Source organism: Alligator sinensis, unplaced genomic scaffold, assembly GCF_000455745.1.
Source record: "Alligator sinensis unplaced genomic scaffold, ASM45574v1 scaffold441_1, whole genome shotgun sequence".
NCBI lineage: Eukaryota > Metazoa > Chordata > Crocodylia > Alligatoridae > Alligator > Alligator sinensis.
The window spans coordinates 842754-860216 of NW_005842313.1; the positions used below are offsets into that span (position 1 = coordinate 842754).

Genomic DNA, 17463 nt, shown 5'->3' on the forward strand with positions numbered 1-17463 from the left:
CACTCATCACAGCAATTGTATGCAGAGCTCCTGGAGTTCAAGCTATTCAGCAACAAGACAACTCCTCTCAATCACCCCAGTCTTCCTACTCCTTAGTTCTTTGTGTTCCAAAAGGAGAGAAACAATGGAAACCGAGACATGAAAGTAGGGTGAGAGAACAACTGCCGATTTCCCTCCACTAAGGGGAGATGGAGTTTGTATATGGAGCCTGCAAAAATCTTCCAGTTTCTAGAGGTGGTGACCACCTTGCCACTATAAAATATGGTGCCTCTCACCACTTCATCCTATGATTTGTGGGCTGTTCCCTCCCTCACTTAACTGGCTTAATGGAGATGGACTAGAAATTGCAGGTTACAAAGCCTGATCCTCTTACTTTAGGGTCTCTCCCCATTCCCTCAGGCCTCTCAGCTCCCCTAGATGTTAAGGCAATGGTCAACAACCCCCAGCCCATGTGCCAAAGCATGGTATGTGAGGCCATTTTACTTGGCACGTCATAGCCAGCCAGGGCTCTGGGCAGCTGCCACTGGCCACAGAGCCCAAGCTGCTTGCAACAGGCAGCCAGGGAGGCTTCAAGCCCTGCTACAAGCAGCTCAAGCGTTGTGGGGAGCAGCAGGTGCCCACAGCCCAGGCCAGCTGCAGTTGGGAGACTGCAAACAGCTGCACTGGGTTCCCCCGGCTTGGCTCCGTGGCCATGGCAGCAGCTGCATGTCCATCCTCAGGCAGATGGTGGGGGAGAGGTCCGACTGCAGGGGAGGGGCAGCACAATGCCAGCCTCTCCCCTCTTTTCCGCAAAGAGACATGCACGCAGCTGCCACAGAACTAGTGACGGTGCTCCAAAGCCTGGTGCAGCTGTTTGTAGCCTGCCCAGAGCCTGGCCTGGCTGTAGCAGGCACCTGGGAGGGTGCACACAGCCGCATGGTGCTCTGGAGTCCAAGTTTCATGGCTGCAAGCAAGTCTCCAGGTGGATGGTGGGCCAGGGTTGTGCTACCCCAGGTCCCTCCCCATTGTCTGCCTGGGGTGCACATGCAGCTGCCACAGCCACAGAGCCCAGCGCAGCTGTTTGCCATCTCCCGGCTGCCTGTCACAGCCAACCTGAGCTCTGGGCAGCTGTAGCAGGCAGGCTGCAAACAGCTGCACTGGGCTCCAGAGTCCCAGCACTGGCTTTGTGCCAGCAATGAGTGTATGCATTTCTTGGGACACAGGGTGGGGAAGGGGCCAAGGCAACATAACTCTGGCCCCTCCCCTGCCATCTGCCCAGATGTGCATGTTCAACCACCACCACCACCAATGAGGATTGGGACCCCACGTGGCTCCCCCACAGTCCTGCCCCTGGCATGCCAAGTTGAGCCATGGGTCAGGGCTGCAGTGTTTTCATCACTCTGGTCAAAAATGTTGCCAACCCCAGGGTTACAGTGTACAAAATATTACTCAAAGGGATGTATCACCTTGTCCCTTTCTGGGAAAGTATAGGTGTAATAAAATCCTGAGGTCCCCAAGAACCAATAGGTTGTTACAAATGATCCTGTGTTGACAGGAAAATGTTCCAGGCAGACCATAAAAGGACTTTTCTAAGCCAGGCTTAAACAATCAGCTCCCTCCACAGCCTTTGCAGCCCTTTAAGGATTTCTCCCATCATGCTTTTAACATTAATGACCTCTGGTCCTTAGCAACATTTAGCTAGAATTCTGGTTTGAGATGGAAGCAGGGAGAAAAGAGCCAGCACAGCAAACCAAGGGAAACCAAATCCAGATGTAGCTCTGTTGCAACATCTGGGCCAGTTCTCCAGCGTGCTGCATCGGATTGCTGCCTCACTCCTTGTACTGTGGTGTCTGAAGTACAGCTGCTCCAGGGCTGAGCTTGGAAAGCAGAGCCCAGCAGGCTTCTTTCACTTCTACATATTGTATGAAATTTAGCAAAAGGATCTATTTGACTAACTCAGGAGAAGTGGGAAAAGGAAGGAAATATCAGGTTCCAGCTTTCGAGGCACAAGCCCATTGAGGAGAGGAGGGCGAATCTCAGGGAAAGTCCCCCCTCGTTAGATCAGTCTGTGGAGAACTAGAACAGGTAGGCACAGCCCAGCCACTAACCTACATGTCGGTGGGGGCTTACATGACCAGGGAAAAAGCAGCGGTTGGGCAAGAGACCCAGGTGAATTACAGTACTGGGGTCAGAGACACCAATTTTTCCCTTCGAAGCCCTGTCCATGTATTTCACGTTAGAACCCTTTCTGCACACCCCCAATCCAGAGTTTCCCATCAACAGGATACTTACAAAGAAGAGGAGGTTGAAGAGGAAGAGGAAATACTTGGTAACTTTCAGACAGCCTGACCCCATCTTCTTTCACTCACAGGACCTATAAAGTAAAGCAACAAGACAAATTACATCAGCATATGGTCTCCTGGCCACTTCAAAGAGGCATCATACATAGCTGTCATTTTTGCCAGCTGGGAACAGCCACATACCAGCTTGCTCTATAGAAGGGCATTGCTTAGGCCAGCTAGTGAGCTGTTCACTCACTTCTGAATCACTGATGGTCAGTCTGGTGGTCCTCCCCAAAGTATCACCTCTGATAAAAGTTTCCTGAAGGAAGACAGAGGGCCTAAACCAGTTGCAGTGCAATTTCAGTCACAGGAGAGATTTAACCAGACAGGAACCTCCCAATATCCATTTACTTTTTATATTTAATTAGGCAGCTAAGACTTGCTCTGCCAGAGAACTCAGGTGAGTTTCAAGAGGAGTTTCTCCATCTTTTTCCTTGTGTGGGCCCATTTGACCTCCTCAGTTCCCTAGAATACTCTTCCAACAGGCCTGAAGAGAGCGTTAGAAAAAGGATGCAGAACCCATAGCCCATAGGGCTGAGAAGTTAGTTTAGAAGCTGGGTTCATTTGACACTGTTCCAAACTAGTCATCTATAGCAGCTGTAGTTCTGTGATTATGCTGTGCAGGTCAGTTGCTTATGACCAGTTGAAGCAATTAAGTAGGTAGCAAGTAGACACTTGTTAAAAACTTAAAGCCAGCCTTGTTTTAATTTTCCAATGTAAAAGTGGAAGTGCTAGGATATGAAGACACAGATAGTTTATGGATGTAGATAGTAGTGCAGGCTCCAACACCTGCATCCAGCATTAATGATTCAGGCCAAGCAAGAACAGGGAGTGTGAGAGATTTTAGGACTTGCATCTGCAAATGCATTCCAGAGAGAACATGACAAGAAATTGTTTCCCAGATTTGATTTAAAATATCTTAGGCGGCACGATTCACTTAATGATTTCACCTGCAGGCCAAGCCAGATATTATTTCAGAGCTACAATGCTCCGCCTCACACCAAAGCAGATTCATCATGTGAATTAGCTTTCTGTTCAAATCAACATTCCTACATGGGCAGTATTCTAGAAGAGACAGCAGCGAGGTGCTACTTGAGACTGTATAACCATCAGACATTACTGTGGAAAAAAGGCTTTATCTGGCAAATGGTTCTGGGTACTACGGGTGTCAAAATGACTGAAACCAAGTGAAAGGCATTCAGAAGAAACCAACAAAACTAGTTCAGGGTTCAAGTCAGTTTCCTCCTAAAGAAATAAAGCTTGGCTAAGTGACAGACTGCAGAAAGAATCTTATATCTCAGCTTTTTCCTCTTTTGATAAAAATACAATCTTCCAGTCCCCCAGATTTCACAGGAAGCTGGCAGTTTCTCAAAATACTTTGTAGCACTGGCAATTGGCTGATATTAACCCAAACTCTAAAAGGGGAGGGACACTGTAAAAGGAGACTTCAGTACTTCCCTCTTTAGTCAGTGAGCAGCCAGCAAGCACTCTCTCCAAGACCTAGAGAAAGGTCAGAGATTCTCAGGACATGGGATGTATGCAGCAAAGATCATTGGAACCTAGCAGGTTCTTTTGTTTCAGTCCAAGGCTTCTCTTTAATCCTATTAAATACTTAGGTTAAATCTGGAGCCAAACTGGAATACAGATTATACTCCAGCTGGCATTTGCTATCAATAGTCATTTCTGGAGTTCAGAGTCCATTCAGTCTCTTTTGAGTTCTTGTTGAAGCTGGCAAACTTGTACCTGCTTCGGGATACTGGACTAGGTTTGGTCCTCTGCCCACTGATGGGTCCTCACTCTCATGTTATAAGCAGAGATTTTATAGGATTCCAGTGTGAACACACAAATGGTCGGGGTCCTTTCAGAAGGGGAAGGTTATGTCAGGGTGGCAGCAGGTACACCATACATTAATTTTAGTATTTGTTCAGCTGGGGTTAAAGTTGGAGCAGGTTTGCTGCATTTGAATTATTTTAACCTCTTCCCCATACAACCCAGACTGACTATCAGCAATTGTGGCAGAGACCCTGTTTTGAGCAACTCTCACATGTGTAGCTGTATAAAAGCTAACGAAAAATGTGAAGCAAGTGCAATCTTGCTGGTACAGGCCACGTGCAGGCCTTATGCCACTAGGAGATATGGGCAGCTCAAACATTAATGTTTCATCACAAGACCCTATGAGATAAGGAAATCTCCCTATGTTATAGATGTGGAACTGTGACATGACAATTAAGGTGACTTGCCCGGAGCACATACAGGCATATCTGTGGCAGCCAGGAATTTCTCATCTCTCAAGTCCCCACACAGTGCTAATTGTGATAACATCCCTCCCAGATTCTGTGATGTACAATAACCTCATTTCCAGTCTCTCAGAAGAGTCACCAGGCACTGGGCTCTAATTTGCAATGTCCATAGACACTGCACATCTCATTACCAGCATAGGCTCACTCTACCTTTGGGAAAACACTAGCAAGTTTTGCTCCAGACTATAGCTGGAAGCCTCATTTGCATATAAGCCTTGACTACTTAAGAGCAATTTCCCTGCTCCCACCAGAAGCCTGACTGTCTAGGTTGAGTCAACAGAACAGACTGTTCTCAATTTAATTTACAGCTCTGGAGACTAGTTTTCCTTACCCACCCCCCAGAACTAGGAGCCTAGCATGCAACAACAACAACAAAAACCAAACCCCAAAAAACAAAACAAAACAACAAAAAAAAAAAAGTGTCATTCACATGGACCTCTAGCCACCTCTGAGGGAGTTCATCTCTATGGCTCATTTAGTCTGGCAGAGGTCAAGGACACTCTTGTTGCAACAGGGATTACAGTCAAAGAGGAAGACTATGAGATGTTCCCTAGACTTTTAGCCTGTGACATTACCATGAGAGCACAACATGATTGCTACAAACCCAACAAGTGAACCACATGCACTCTTGCACAAGAAGTCTGTCTCATTGGAGCTATCAAGCAGCCAGCTCCCCAGACCCACTGAAGTTTTGTACATTAAGGAGATAAGAGACAGTTTAGCTAGCTAAAAAGATACCAGCTACAAGATGCTGTGGACTACACTAAAAAGATTTTGCCCCAAAGTAGTCAACCTCTCCAGAAGCCATTCACCTTGTTCTTTAAATTCCACTGCAGTGGATAACCTGCAGTACTTCCTGATGTTGGTGTTAGGTATTCACATGGCCATTTAGCCAGCCCTAGTGCTCAGGAGGAGCCTTATATTTTGTAGGCACTAACATATATGCAAGTACTTCCAAGGAGCTGAGAGACAAGTACTGTAGGCAAACCCTGAAAGAGGCATAGGTTTGAGCAATAACTTAGCCAAGTTCACACAATAAGCAATAGGAGGACTAGAGGTGCACAAAAAAAAAGTCCGATATTGGATTGGCACCGATAAAGAAAATTGTCTGTATCATAAATCAGCCTGATATGGCCGATAAATGGCCTGTGCGTAGCCACAGAGCAACACATAGGTGGGAGGAGCACTCCGGGCAGCATGGAGAGCTGAGTGGAGCTGGTAAATCTGAGGTGGAAGGGAAAGGGGGAGGGGGAAAGCCTTGCCCAGCTGAGGCAGGGTGGGCATGGGATGGAGCCGTGGCTCACCCGGGGGTACAGGGAGGGGGCGCGGCTCCCACCATTGCACGCTCCTTATCCGGGGAGCTGCTTGTCCGGCAGCTCACGCCGCTGTTCCCTGGGGGGAATGCCCTGAGATCTGCACAGGACAGGCTGGGGCCAGGGGCTGTGCCGGGCTCTTTCTGGCATGGGCTGGGTTGTGCTCAGGGCTGGCAGCAGTGGTGCTGGGAGGGGCTTGGGGGTACAGCCCCCCCGCCGGTGCCCTCCCAGGGTGCATGCAGCAGTGAGTGCCACCCCCCTCCCTGCACCATGTCCTGCCCCCTGCCCCAGCTGGGCAGCACCTGCCCAACTCACCAAAGGGGCCTCAATCTGCACCCACCCATTCCTTCCACCACAACAGACTTACCAGCTAGACGCTGGTATCAGAAGTAGGATCAGCATCGGCAGATATGCCTCCTTAAAAATCAGCCATCTATATCAGCTCCAAAAAATCTCTATTGGTGCACCCCTAAGTAGGACCTTGTTCGAGGCTCTCCCACTCCTAGAGTTGCTTTTTAAACCATACCAAGCCCATAGCCACAGTCAAACATTTATCTAAAATTCTGTAACACGCAAGGGTTCTCCAATCTTATTAGGCACTTCCTCCTCTTATCTTGTTGTACCAGTGTAGCACATTCACAGATCCTGAGCTGAGTTCCCCAAGGTGTTTCTCTGGGGAAAGGCCAGCCAAATTCCAATCCTCCTCTCGCACTAATAAAAAGCAACTCTTCAAAAAGCAGTTTTCTGACCCAGAACACATGCTGGCAGGAGAGGCTGCCTTGGGCAAAATGGGCCTCAGAGTATAACAAAAAACTGGTTTCTGCTTGTACCAACTCTTTTTTTTTTTTTTTTTGTAAACTTGCTTCACAATAGTCTCCTCTCCTGCCAACCTCAAACAAACAAAAGAGAATACACACCACAGCTTCTGACCAATGCATTTTGGTTTCTGAACTTTTAGGGTTCACTGAAGTAATGGTAGAAAGGAAGCCTGAAGTGCAGGGGTTAGCAATTTATTTTTACTAATTAAAAGAGGGTAGTTTCCCACCCTCTTCTTAAGGACTCTATGAGGTGGGGCCAAGAGTCATTACAGACACAAGACTTGCGAACGCTAGCAATACTGGAATCCAGAAGCAGCAGTAATTAAATTAATCCAGTTTGCTGGCAAGATGACAGATGCATCACTTGTCTGTCCATAAGAATATCCAGCTCTCTCCCCTAAGTCACGTGGCCATAGTTCACAGACTAACCTCGGGTAAATGCTGAGGCTAGGGAGACTATGCAGCTCTAGCACCTTTGGGTTACCACAACCTGGTTCTTTTCTCTACATTAAGGGCAAAGCAGCAGTCTGCATAGGCCAAGTAGTAATAGTTATTTCCTCTGTTCCCCCGTACAACCCTCATTCAGGCTCAGGAGTGCAAAACGTTGACAATTGTACTGGAAGACCCAAAAGACTGGCAGTGTTCCTGCTTTAAGGCTGTAAAACCAATAGCTAGAGCACACAAACAAGGGGCGGCAGAATCAGAAAACTGCCCCTCAGTTACATTAAGGTGAGAACACAGCCGTGACATCCTGCTGTACTTCACTCATAATGAGAATCCAGCCTGCTTCTCTGTGCCTACGATGCTGGCTGGAGAAAGGCAGGCAAAAGATGGCAATAGCAAACTTCTACATTTGCCCTAGCTAATGTTGCCTTTTAAACAGCTCTATGTAAACCATGAGTAACTGAGGGGTGAGAGGCTGAGGGCAGAGTCCACACCTATTATCCATGCTGAACAGTAGGGACACGGGGAGAGAGAAAGGAGTGGCTACCAAAGGTCTCTTTTAAAAAAGAAGAGGTTCCAAGTTATTATTCTTGCTTGGAACAGATGCTTTTTGTCTTCTGCCTCTCCAAGCATCTCCTGGGGTATGAATTACAGAAAGTTAGGACACACAAAACGCTTCGAGCCCTTTATAAAAGGGATAGGTTTCAATGGGGCAGCAGCTAGTATGTTCCAATGTGTGTGTGGAAGAAGTGAGAACAATTCAAATGCAGCAAAATCAGCTCCAACTTTTAACCCCAGCTAAATGAGTACTAAAATTAAAGATGTACCTGTTGCTGCCCTGACAAAACCTTCTGAAAGGGCTCCAACCATTCCTGTATTCACACTCTAGAAACCCAGTGAATTTGCTGCTCATTAAAGCGTGATTGTAACACTGGGCTGATTCAAGTACACTTGCACCACAGCTCTCGTAGCAGAACTCAATCCCTGACAGGCAGACATCTCCAGTCCTGAATTTCCCCATGGCCAGCAAGGCTGAAAAACCTCAGTTCCCATGCTGTTTGGAGAGGATCACTGTAGGGCAACTAAAAGTAACAACATTAATGCAGAGCTACATGATGTTAATGAGTTTGTTCCAGCTGATCCCACAAAGGCCAAGAATTCAGAATTAAAAACAGACCACACACACAAAATATCTTAATCTAGATTGTGGAAAGCATGGTCTCCCACCAGAACAGGGAGAAATCAAAACAACAGTTGGTTAGACAGAGCTAGCTTCAGCCATACCAAAGCCCTGGGAGATCATGGGGAAGGGAGGGGAAAAAAAGCATGCTCCCCCCCCCCCCCCCCCCCCCCCCCCCTAGGGAGGGAAAAAAAAGCATGCCCCCCCCCCCCCCACCCCAATTTGGTCTTGGACTTCTGTAAATAAGCAGAGATCTTTGCCCATCTGGCAGTCAAAAAGCCACATCTGCTATGACTTGTGCCCACACCAGGCTCATTGGATGAGGAGTCCACATTCTGATCCAGTGCTACTAGATAGCCAGATCTTCCAGAGACTCCAGTATAGGGTCAGTAACCAAATCAACCAGCACAGTAGTTTCCACTTGGCTTCCTAAATCAGAACATGGCAGCACTTCTCTTTTTAGAGTACCTGGTCCTGGCAGACTGTACAGAATTGCTTCCTTCTGCGCTATTCCTGGTCTTGGTTTTAAGTCTCTAAAGCTTCCTGTGACATGCTCTTGCCATCTTTTCTTCTTCTATGACACCACAGTTAGACAAAACTGCTTGATAAATCCAGGATTAAAACCCTGAGAAGGGTGTTCTTATTGGAGCAACCCCAACTCTAGATTCTCTTCCATATGACAGGCCTTACAGTTCTGCTCATGTCCTCCAAGCTGCATGAAAGACAGCAGACCAAGATAAGCTCCTAGCTCTTCATTCTCATCCATACAAGACCTTTAACATGGATATGTATTGTGTTTAGAGCCTCTGTGGATGCCTAATGCTTTTAAGCAGCAGTAAAATCACACCTCTCAGAAGCAAGTGCTCACTTTAGTCCCACACCAACTACCTTAAAAAGGCAAAACACCAATCTTAGCCTAGGCTACAGCTCCATAAGAAGCTAAGTCTGGGGTTTTCATTTCCACCTAGGAGAAATTTTAGTGTTTGCATTCTCCTATGCCTGAGGAAAAATAAGTGTGCTGAAAAGCTTACAAATAAAGACAGTTTTTGCAAATATCTCGTTGGTCTAATAAGAGATAAATCACCTCTACCACAAGTTCTGAGTCCACTGCAAATCCAACACCCATATGTATGAGAGAAAGAAGCAATGGAAGACAATTCAGCATGACACTGCCTGTAACCCAGGAAAGGGACCCTCTTTCTCCAAGGACATTATTAGAAGTAAAAGTGTTTGCTTTAGAGCTGCAGGAGTGGCAGCTTTGGGCAAAATTGGCCAAACGAGGCAGATACTCTCTCCTTTGAGAACCTGGGCATGAAAGTGAATCCAGAGGCTGGATTTCAAGGGGCTAGTGATGGGAAGTTGCAGTTTCTCTTAACAGCACTTGCTAATAAAAAGAAGAAAGGAGACTAATCAATCATGTTAACAAGTGAGCAGAAAAACAAACTGTGCGCCACACCTGACAGGGTGAACTCCGTTTATGTTAAAGTCCAAGGCTTCTGACTGTTGGGTAATGACTTGAGTGCATCTGGGAAATGAAGAAGTAACACACCCAGAAACAGTTTATTGCCTTGAAGAGGTGAGCAAATGCCCATTGAACCTGATCCTAAACTCAGTTGTGATGACACCAAAATAGCCTTTCCAAAAAAACCCCTAAAAACCAAAAAAACCCAAACAAACCCATAATCAAACAACCCCCCACAAAACACAAAACCCCCAAAACAAACAAACACACAAAAAAACCACCACACACACAAAACTAAAACAAAATACACACCAGAACATGAAAGTGGAGCAGGAAGTTTTCTTGACAAACTTTAACCTCTTCCTCACCGAGAATGTCCCTTCTGAAGTACCCACCCCATCAAGAAAGTTTGAGGAGGAAGTCAGTCATCTTAATTTTCAAGACACCACACTCTTGACTCTGACCCCAGACTTGGCTGCCTGCCAACGAAGCCACTACTGTGAATACAGATTGGTGTGTTACCTTGTTATTGTCAGTGGCAAGACTTCTGTTCAGAGTAAGAGGTACATTGTTGTCAACCAGAAAGTGAGACCAACAGATATTTAAGAGATTGTGATGTGTATGCTGAGAAAACTGATCTATTTACTAAGCAATTGCATCTAGTCAGCTGTCATAAAGAGGCAAGGAACTTCCAAGCAAAAACAAGAATGCAGTAAAAAGCTCCTCGCCTCCAAGACTATAGTCTTGGAGCGTATTTACACTACAAACAGGTAGTACAACTGCACCAGCAAGGTGTTCCCAGCAGTAGCCTGGATAAAAATAGAGAGGCAGTGGCATAGGTTTCTGAGCAACCTGTACAAGTGAACCTTCCACTCTGTTGCTACTCCACTACTATTGTTACCCAAATTAGCCAAATTAAAGAAAGCTAGTGAGGTTTGCCTACAAGTGCTGAAGAGGTCCCCTTTTTGACCCTGGATATTGAGAGGAAATACTGAAATGGAGCCAACTTGTTCAATTTAACTAGTAAATTGCCTCAGAAGCAACACTAGAAAATTAAAACTGGTTCCTGCAACTGAGAAGATTGCAGGTTATTAAAACTGAGTAGACAGCATAGAAGCATCCTAGATACTGTGCATTAAAGAAAGATGTTAGGACTCTTAAAATTTCTCCTGCTTGTTTTTATAAAAACAGTAGCAGGCCTGGCATTTTAAACAAAAGCAGTTTCTCTCTAAAACAGATGCCTCACAATGGTTATTACATCAAGTTAATAACAAATTACAAAATCAAAAGGTGGATGGAGCTGTGCCATGAAAGTTTGAAACTGAAAAAGCAAGCTCTACACTCCAGAGCTGAGGCATAAAGCTGGACAGACACCCAGGGCAGCAGCCACATAAAGGGCAGGGCAGCTTCTGGCTGCCACATTATTGCAATTGTGATCATAGCTGAAGCCATTTCCTCTCTTTTCCTTCTTCCCACCCTATTTTTGCCACCAATCTAGAGGCATACTTACTGAACACAGAGGGAGAGAATCAATTAAAAATGATCTGAACAACACACTTATGTTAAGCTAATACAGCATAACCCTCATAAGAAATTTGCAGGAGAAAGTTTATTTAAAAAAGCACTGGAATAATGTTATAGCCATGATGGTCTAGGAAATATGCAAGCAGCAAGGATTTTTTGTGGATGATCTCTTTTAGCGGACCAACTGCACAGTTAGGAAAGGCTTAGACAAGCTTTTGAACGAAGTGCATTAAGAAGAATGATTAAAAAAAAAAAGAATTAGTCAAAAAATCCTTGCCTCTGTCATTAAGAGGTTGTTTCAATACACTAGGGTTAGTCAACATACTATATTAAGAAAAAGAAAATAGTTCTTGCTTTTGGGATTGTTAAAAGTGGAGTGCATGTGTGTATGCGGGCTATGCTGTGTTACCCTAAGTAACGTTTTTGATTCTTAGAGCTGGAAGGCTCGGAGGCAAGCAACAGTTTCTATATTTGTCTTTGACTATGCTACAGTTAGTTTTACATTTCCCCTTGTACAGTATCAGGTTTTTTTTTTATCCAATAGAAAATCTTTCCATACAGCAAGAAGTAAAAACCACATGTATCAGGGGACCTCAGAAGCAGCTGCAGCACCCATCAGAACCTCAGAAGCAGCTGCAGGACTAACTTTTTTTTTTATGGTAGCTAGAAATAAACAAAAAAAGCTACAAGCCTAATTCTATGGAGTAGAATTTCTACTTTTTTATGCACTGGTGTGATGCTACTGGGGCTCCCAACACTGACCATAAGGGTTTAAATACAGAGTTTAAAAGAAACCGTTCTAAATGCACGACTATATAGGTTCTTTGGGCGAATCTGATATCTTTTATTAGACCAAATTAAATAGTTGGAAAATTTTTTTTAAGCAAGCTTTGGGGTTTAAAAACCCTTCATCAGGCTAAGGAAGCACCTGCAGGTGGTGTGTGCTCTTCCTGGATGGAATGAATAGTAAAGACACCAGAGGCTGGGCTGGTATGCATGAAAGACAGGCAGCCAGTGAAGATGTAAATTGAAAACTCAGAGAGTAAGAAAGGAGGAGTGTGGGGGGAGCGGGGGGGGGGGGGGGGGGGGGTGTAGGCGGATGAATGTAGTGGGCAAATAGTGGAGGTACCTGGGGAGTCAGGTGTCAGGAATGTTATAATGTGTCATAAATCCAATGTCTATATTTAGTCAATGATTTTTTGTATCCAGGAGGTTGAAGAAGTGAAGTTCATAGGCTCGTCCCTGAGAAGTGTTTCGTAAATTCCCTTTAAGGATTAGAATTGAGAGATTGGAGAGAGAGTGACAAAGGGTTTTTAAACCCAAAAGCTTGCTAAGAAATTTTTTTTCCAACTATTTCAGTTGGTCTAATAAAAGGTATCAGATTCACACAAAGAACCTTGTCTGCCTATGTACTTAGACCAACACGACTACAACCTACACCCCTGACTGTAAATGAAGAACTAAGTTTGGTGACAGCCACTTGACTGCATTGTTTCGAACTGAAGGTGGTGGTAAGCTCAGGAATAGACACTTATACAACTCTTGCCTTTCCACTGGAGGCTGGTACAACTCTGCTTTTGAAGCAGTGAGTTCTCTTTTACTACATGCAAACATTAAAATAAAAAGTTTGTTCAAAGCCTATTCCTCTTCGGTGGATGAGAAAAAACTCCAGCAACTCACATGCAGTCACTCTCCTGCTGTCATAGTGACTCCATTAGGAGAGTTCCCAGGTTCAGGATTAGTGATCAATAGGGACATCCTGTTACTCACACAAGTGAGTCCCATCCTCCAATTGGCACTGAACAGAATGCCAAATTATAATACCATATTCAATAGTAGCCTGACATCCCCTTCTGCTAGGACAAGGGCAGTACCCAGACCTCCTTTATTTAAGGGAGAACCCTTCAGCTGGAATTAACTTGTTGACATTTAAAGGTCACCAAGTTCAGGGTGCAAATTAAGGAGGAGCTTGGGGAAGGGGTGAGCCCCCACTTAAGAGACATGAGCCCACCTGTAAGATTTGAAAATCATAACCAGAGGGGGTCTCCAATCAGACTGCTCCTTCACTTAGGTGGACTTGTTAATCAATGAACCGGTTTAATATTTTTATTTTATTTTTATTTTTTTTGTAGACTGCCCCTCCCCACCAAGAGTCGAAGTGGAACTTGGTCAGGGTTCAAATTACATGTGCTGGAAATCTTTCCTAGACTCATTTAATTCCTTACCTCCCTCCCCAAAATATGTAATTTTAGAAGTCCCAGTAGTCCCAAAACAGGAAGGAAGCAAGTTGAGAGTATACAAATCTATGGATTTTTTGCTGATGCAAAAGGCCAGATTTTTTGCTGATGTAACAACAGATTTTAAGAATGGCTTTCAGTGGTAGGGGGCAGCAGCAACAAGGGGACATTCCTTGCCTAGTCTCTTGTGGAAATAGCACCCCCTCTCCTCCCACCCCAAAAAGTAGGCCGTGCCTTCTCTGCGGAAGGAGCGTCTGCGGAAGGAGTGTGTCAAAGGACTTTCCACCCTTAGGTTCTTTTTAAACACCAATTAAGAACAAAATGCATTTAATGTCCCAAAAGAGGGAAGTAGTCAGATGATAAAGAAGAAACTGAAATCACTTCTATTAATAGATTTCTTAGTTTCTGAGAAACGTGTCTAATAAATTAGGACCTTGCCCCAAGATGTCCAGTGGTATCTCTAGAAATCTGAAAAGGCTTGGTAGTGGGGGCTTGATAGAAAAGTTTGTATACACTTTACATAAGAACCATCTCCCCACCTGCTTAGTCTTCTGTTAGAAATGCTAATGCACACATCTTTCTTTTTAGAAACTAAATACTTGCTCATGGGATTTCCCCACACCAAGTCTAAACATGGCCCAGGTTCATGGCCATGAACCTTCCTGATCTTAGGCGTTTAGAAAGTGTCCCACAAAGTTGCCATCGTTCTGCTGCTCTGAAGTACACAAACTGTAGTCCCCAAACCATGCACAGTCCAAACTGTAGACTGGAAATAGGGCACTGGTAGCACATCTTTCAGGAAGCCCTTGGAAAAGGAAAGGAGAGCACTGCTCTTCATTCATCCAGAACTGACCTGGGCTTAGAGGGCCCCATCTCTGGGCTGAAGAGCAAGACAAGACCCCTTACCTTATAATCACCTAAACTCATGTTTTGCTTTGAACAAGCATCCTGGCACACTTCCCACCATTTGTCTGCCTACATTCTCTGGTAGATAAAAGTATTACTCCTTCCATGCTAACCTGCTAGGCTTTCTTCTGTCACAGAGAACAGATAGCAAGATCTAGCAACAATATGAGTACTGTCAGGAGAAGATGCATTCCCTGCTACAAGCCTGCTCAGTGGCCCTTTCAACCCAAATTTTAGCAGAGGCAACCCTTTAGTCTCGGGGAAGCCACCCCATTGCTGGCTCTGTACTTCAGGTGTCAGCACAGGACATGACTACAGCTTCAAGGACAAAAAGAGCCAGACTGCCGTATTCTGGGTCAGCACAGGAAGCCTGGGACCCATGAGCAAGAAATATGCCCGCTTCCAGAAACAATACATTAGGAGCTCCCTAATTCAATGGCTACATCAAGTGGTCCCTCCTAAACAGATGCAGCAGGATCTGAGGAAGAGTTTGCTGGCTGCTAGACCATGCATCAGCAAGACTATAGTTTAAAGCTTTCCACAAGTACAATGGAGCCTTGCTTTATATAAAGGAGCAATTCTGAAAGCCTTCAGCCACAGGGCTACCTGGGCCACTAAGCCACAGACCTCAGAAGCGTCTCAGGAGGAAGTGCAGCAGGGTTCACAACCCTTGTGCTAGTTTTAGCCTCATGCTCACAAGTCAGTCATGGGAACTGTGACGGACTCAGGATGTTGCATATAATCCTCAGTGCTTCTGGGAAAGACAAGGTGTTAGACGCAGCCAGCAGCCTTTGTTAGCAAAAGAACTTAGAAAAAGTCAAGATTTTTAAAAAGAGAGACCATTTTCCCGCAAGCATCTGTCCCCTCTAAAAGGTGTAGAGTCTCAAGAACAAGAGCTTTTAGACCCTAGAGCATCCCCTTTCTTGCCCAAGAACTCCATTTCCCCAATCCCTATTCTCTAGAGATACCGTCCTGTCATAGGCATGACAATATTGGCAGCCGCTCCTGTCTAGCCAATCCATCCAGCATGCAGAATGCTTTTGGGTCCTTCAAAATCTTACAAGAAAAGCCACAGCATGTTTCCATTCTTCTTGGTTGTGAGCCTTCCCCGCTAGGGTTTCCTATGACAGCTGTTTGACGTGGCATTCTTTTTTTAGGAACTAAAGACTTGTTCATGGGATTTCCCCACACCCCAAGACTAAAATGTGGGCCAGGTTCATGGCCATGAACCACTGTGTCACTTCTAATGGTGAAACAGTGCCATAAATCACATTAACCCCAGAACCACTGCTACAGATAAGGTTTATTTAGTAACAGTAAGGGACAGCACTGTAGGAAGTGAGCAATTTGGCAGAGGCTGTTACAGAAGCTGCAGTGAAACTACTTCATTTATAGCCAAGGGTCTTTCTGGGGGTAGTTTTTCAGTTGTTCTTTTTTTAAATGAGCTATTGTCATGAGAAGTCTTGCTAGACAAGGCTGACATTAAACAACCCCCTCTATTTTGTATACAAAGCCAACTGGAAGGTCAGAAAGGCTTCCAGTTTCACCCAGCCTGGAACATTCCCACTGGCGAGACTAACAGGGCCTGCAGGTGTTTTACTGCCCCACAGACTGAGCATGTTATGAGACAGGTGATCCTTAATTGGAGTGACACAAGAACATTTATCAACTACAGCCCTGCCAGCTACAATTAACATCACTACACCCTACAATCAAACACCACCCTGAAAAAGCCAGTCCATTTGGACTGCTTAAATGCAGGGCTGCTATATGCCAAAGGGAACAGACATATGGGATAAGTTCCCTAAGAATTTGGCAGTTGCCAGAGACAGTAAGACTTAAAAAGCTGGATTCATTTCAGGAGAAAGAGGAGGGGCCTCCTTGAAGTCTCCAGATTTATGCACACAGCATTTCCACTCCTGCATTCAACAGTCTGCAAGACAGCTTAAACTGTACCAGAACCAAGACAGGCTGGGTGGCCTCTCGCAGTCCGTGTCGGACGTTCAGCTTTGTACCACAAGCATCACATGAGAAAATTGGCCTCAAAGTTAGCAGGACCAGCAGAACGACAGTAGATGGGGCTTCTTAAAGCCAACCATGCTAGATCGCCTTTTGCCCAAGGTTCACCAAGTGCTTTTCAAAGCAGGCATGCATCATCACAGAGATAAGCGCCTCTGTATAAGAAAGGGATAAAGCCAAGGCAGGACAGTCCTGCAAATAAGTCAGTGAACAAGGACTTGGGAAACCAGGGTTCCATTTTTGGTACTGCCATGGACAGGTCTTGAGCAATTCAAGCTTTAACTTCTCAGGAAATCAATATATGTTGTCCGGTTCTGAAGAGCACATTAAGTTATGAAGGGACATTAAGTTAAGGAGGTGTCTCCTTTGGTATCTGCAAATACTTGGAGACACCACAGATGGAAGGACTTTTTTCATCAAAATAACCCCAACCAAAAAACAAAAAGCCAATCCCACCCCACTTCAGTTAGATGTGACCCACTGGGGGAAGCAGTAATGCCAAAATACGCAGATGTCACCAACCAAGCAGTTCTGGAGGGAACTACTAAAGTGTACAACAGATGACCTGCCATTGTTGTGAATGACATCTGTAGGATGGGTCGCCTACTAGATGATACAGCCCAGGTTGTGGGCAAGTTCCAGCTCACAGAAAAAGTCTCAGGGCAAGAGCACTGTCATCTTCACCTTGTGCAAAAGATGATGTTCTAGCTAGCACAGTTAACGCCTCCATTAGATTTAACAATCTGCTAAATAATAGTGCACTTCTCTGCAATGATATGCATTATAAAAAGGTCATGCTCCATACCATTTACTAGGGGCAAAGAAAGACTTCCTTCTTTGCTCACATTTAGTAGCATGCTATTAAGGTGTTTTACCTTTTGTAACTGGATTCAGCATAAAATTAAAGCCACAAGGATTCCAGATCAGCTAATCTCATCT

The 17463-nt window shown here is 45.1% G+C and overlaps 1 protein-coding gene across 1 annotated transcript in view; it reads right to left on the reverse strand.

Moving 5' to 3' along the window:
• CD82 (CD82 molecule) overlaps window positions 1-2480 on the reverse strand; it is a 30960-nt gene extending 28480 nt beyond the window's left edge. Inside the window, exons 1-2 of the mRNA XM_006028429.3 lie at window positions 2463-2480; window positions 2272-2353 (exon numbers count right to left, since the gene is read on the reverse strand). Coding sequence (XP_006028491.1) covers window positions 2272-2334 — 63 coding nt within the window. The 5' untranslated portion in view covers window positions 2335-2353; window positions 2463-2480. The remainder of the gene's footprint in view (window positions 1-2271; window positions 2354-2462) is intronic.
• Between the last annotated feature and the right edge of the window lie 14983 nt (window positions 2481-17463).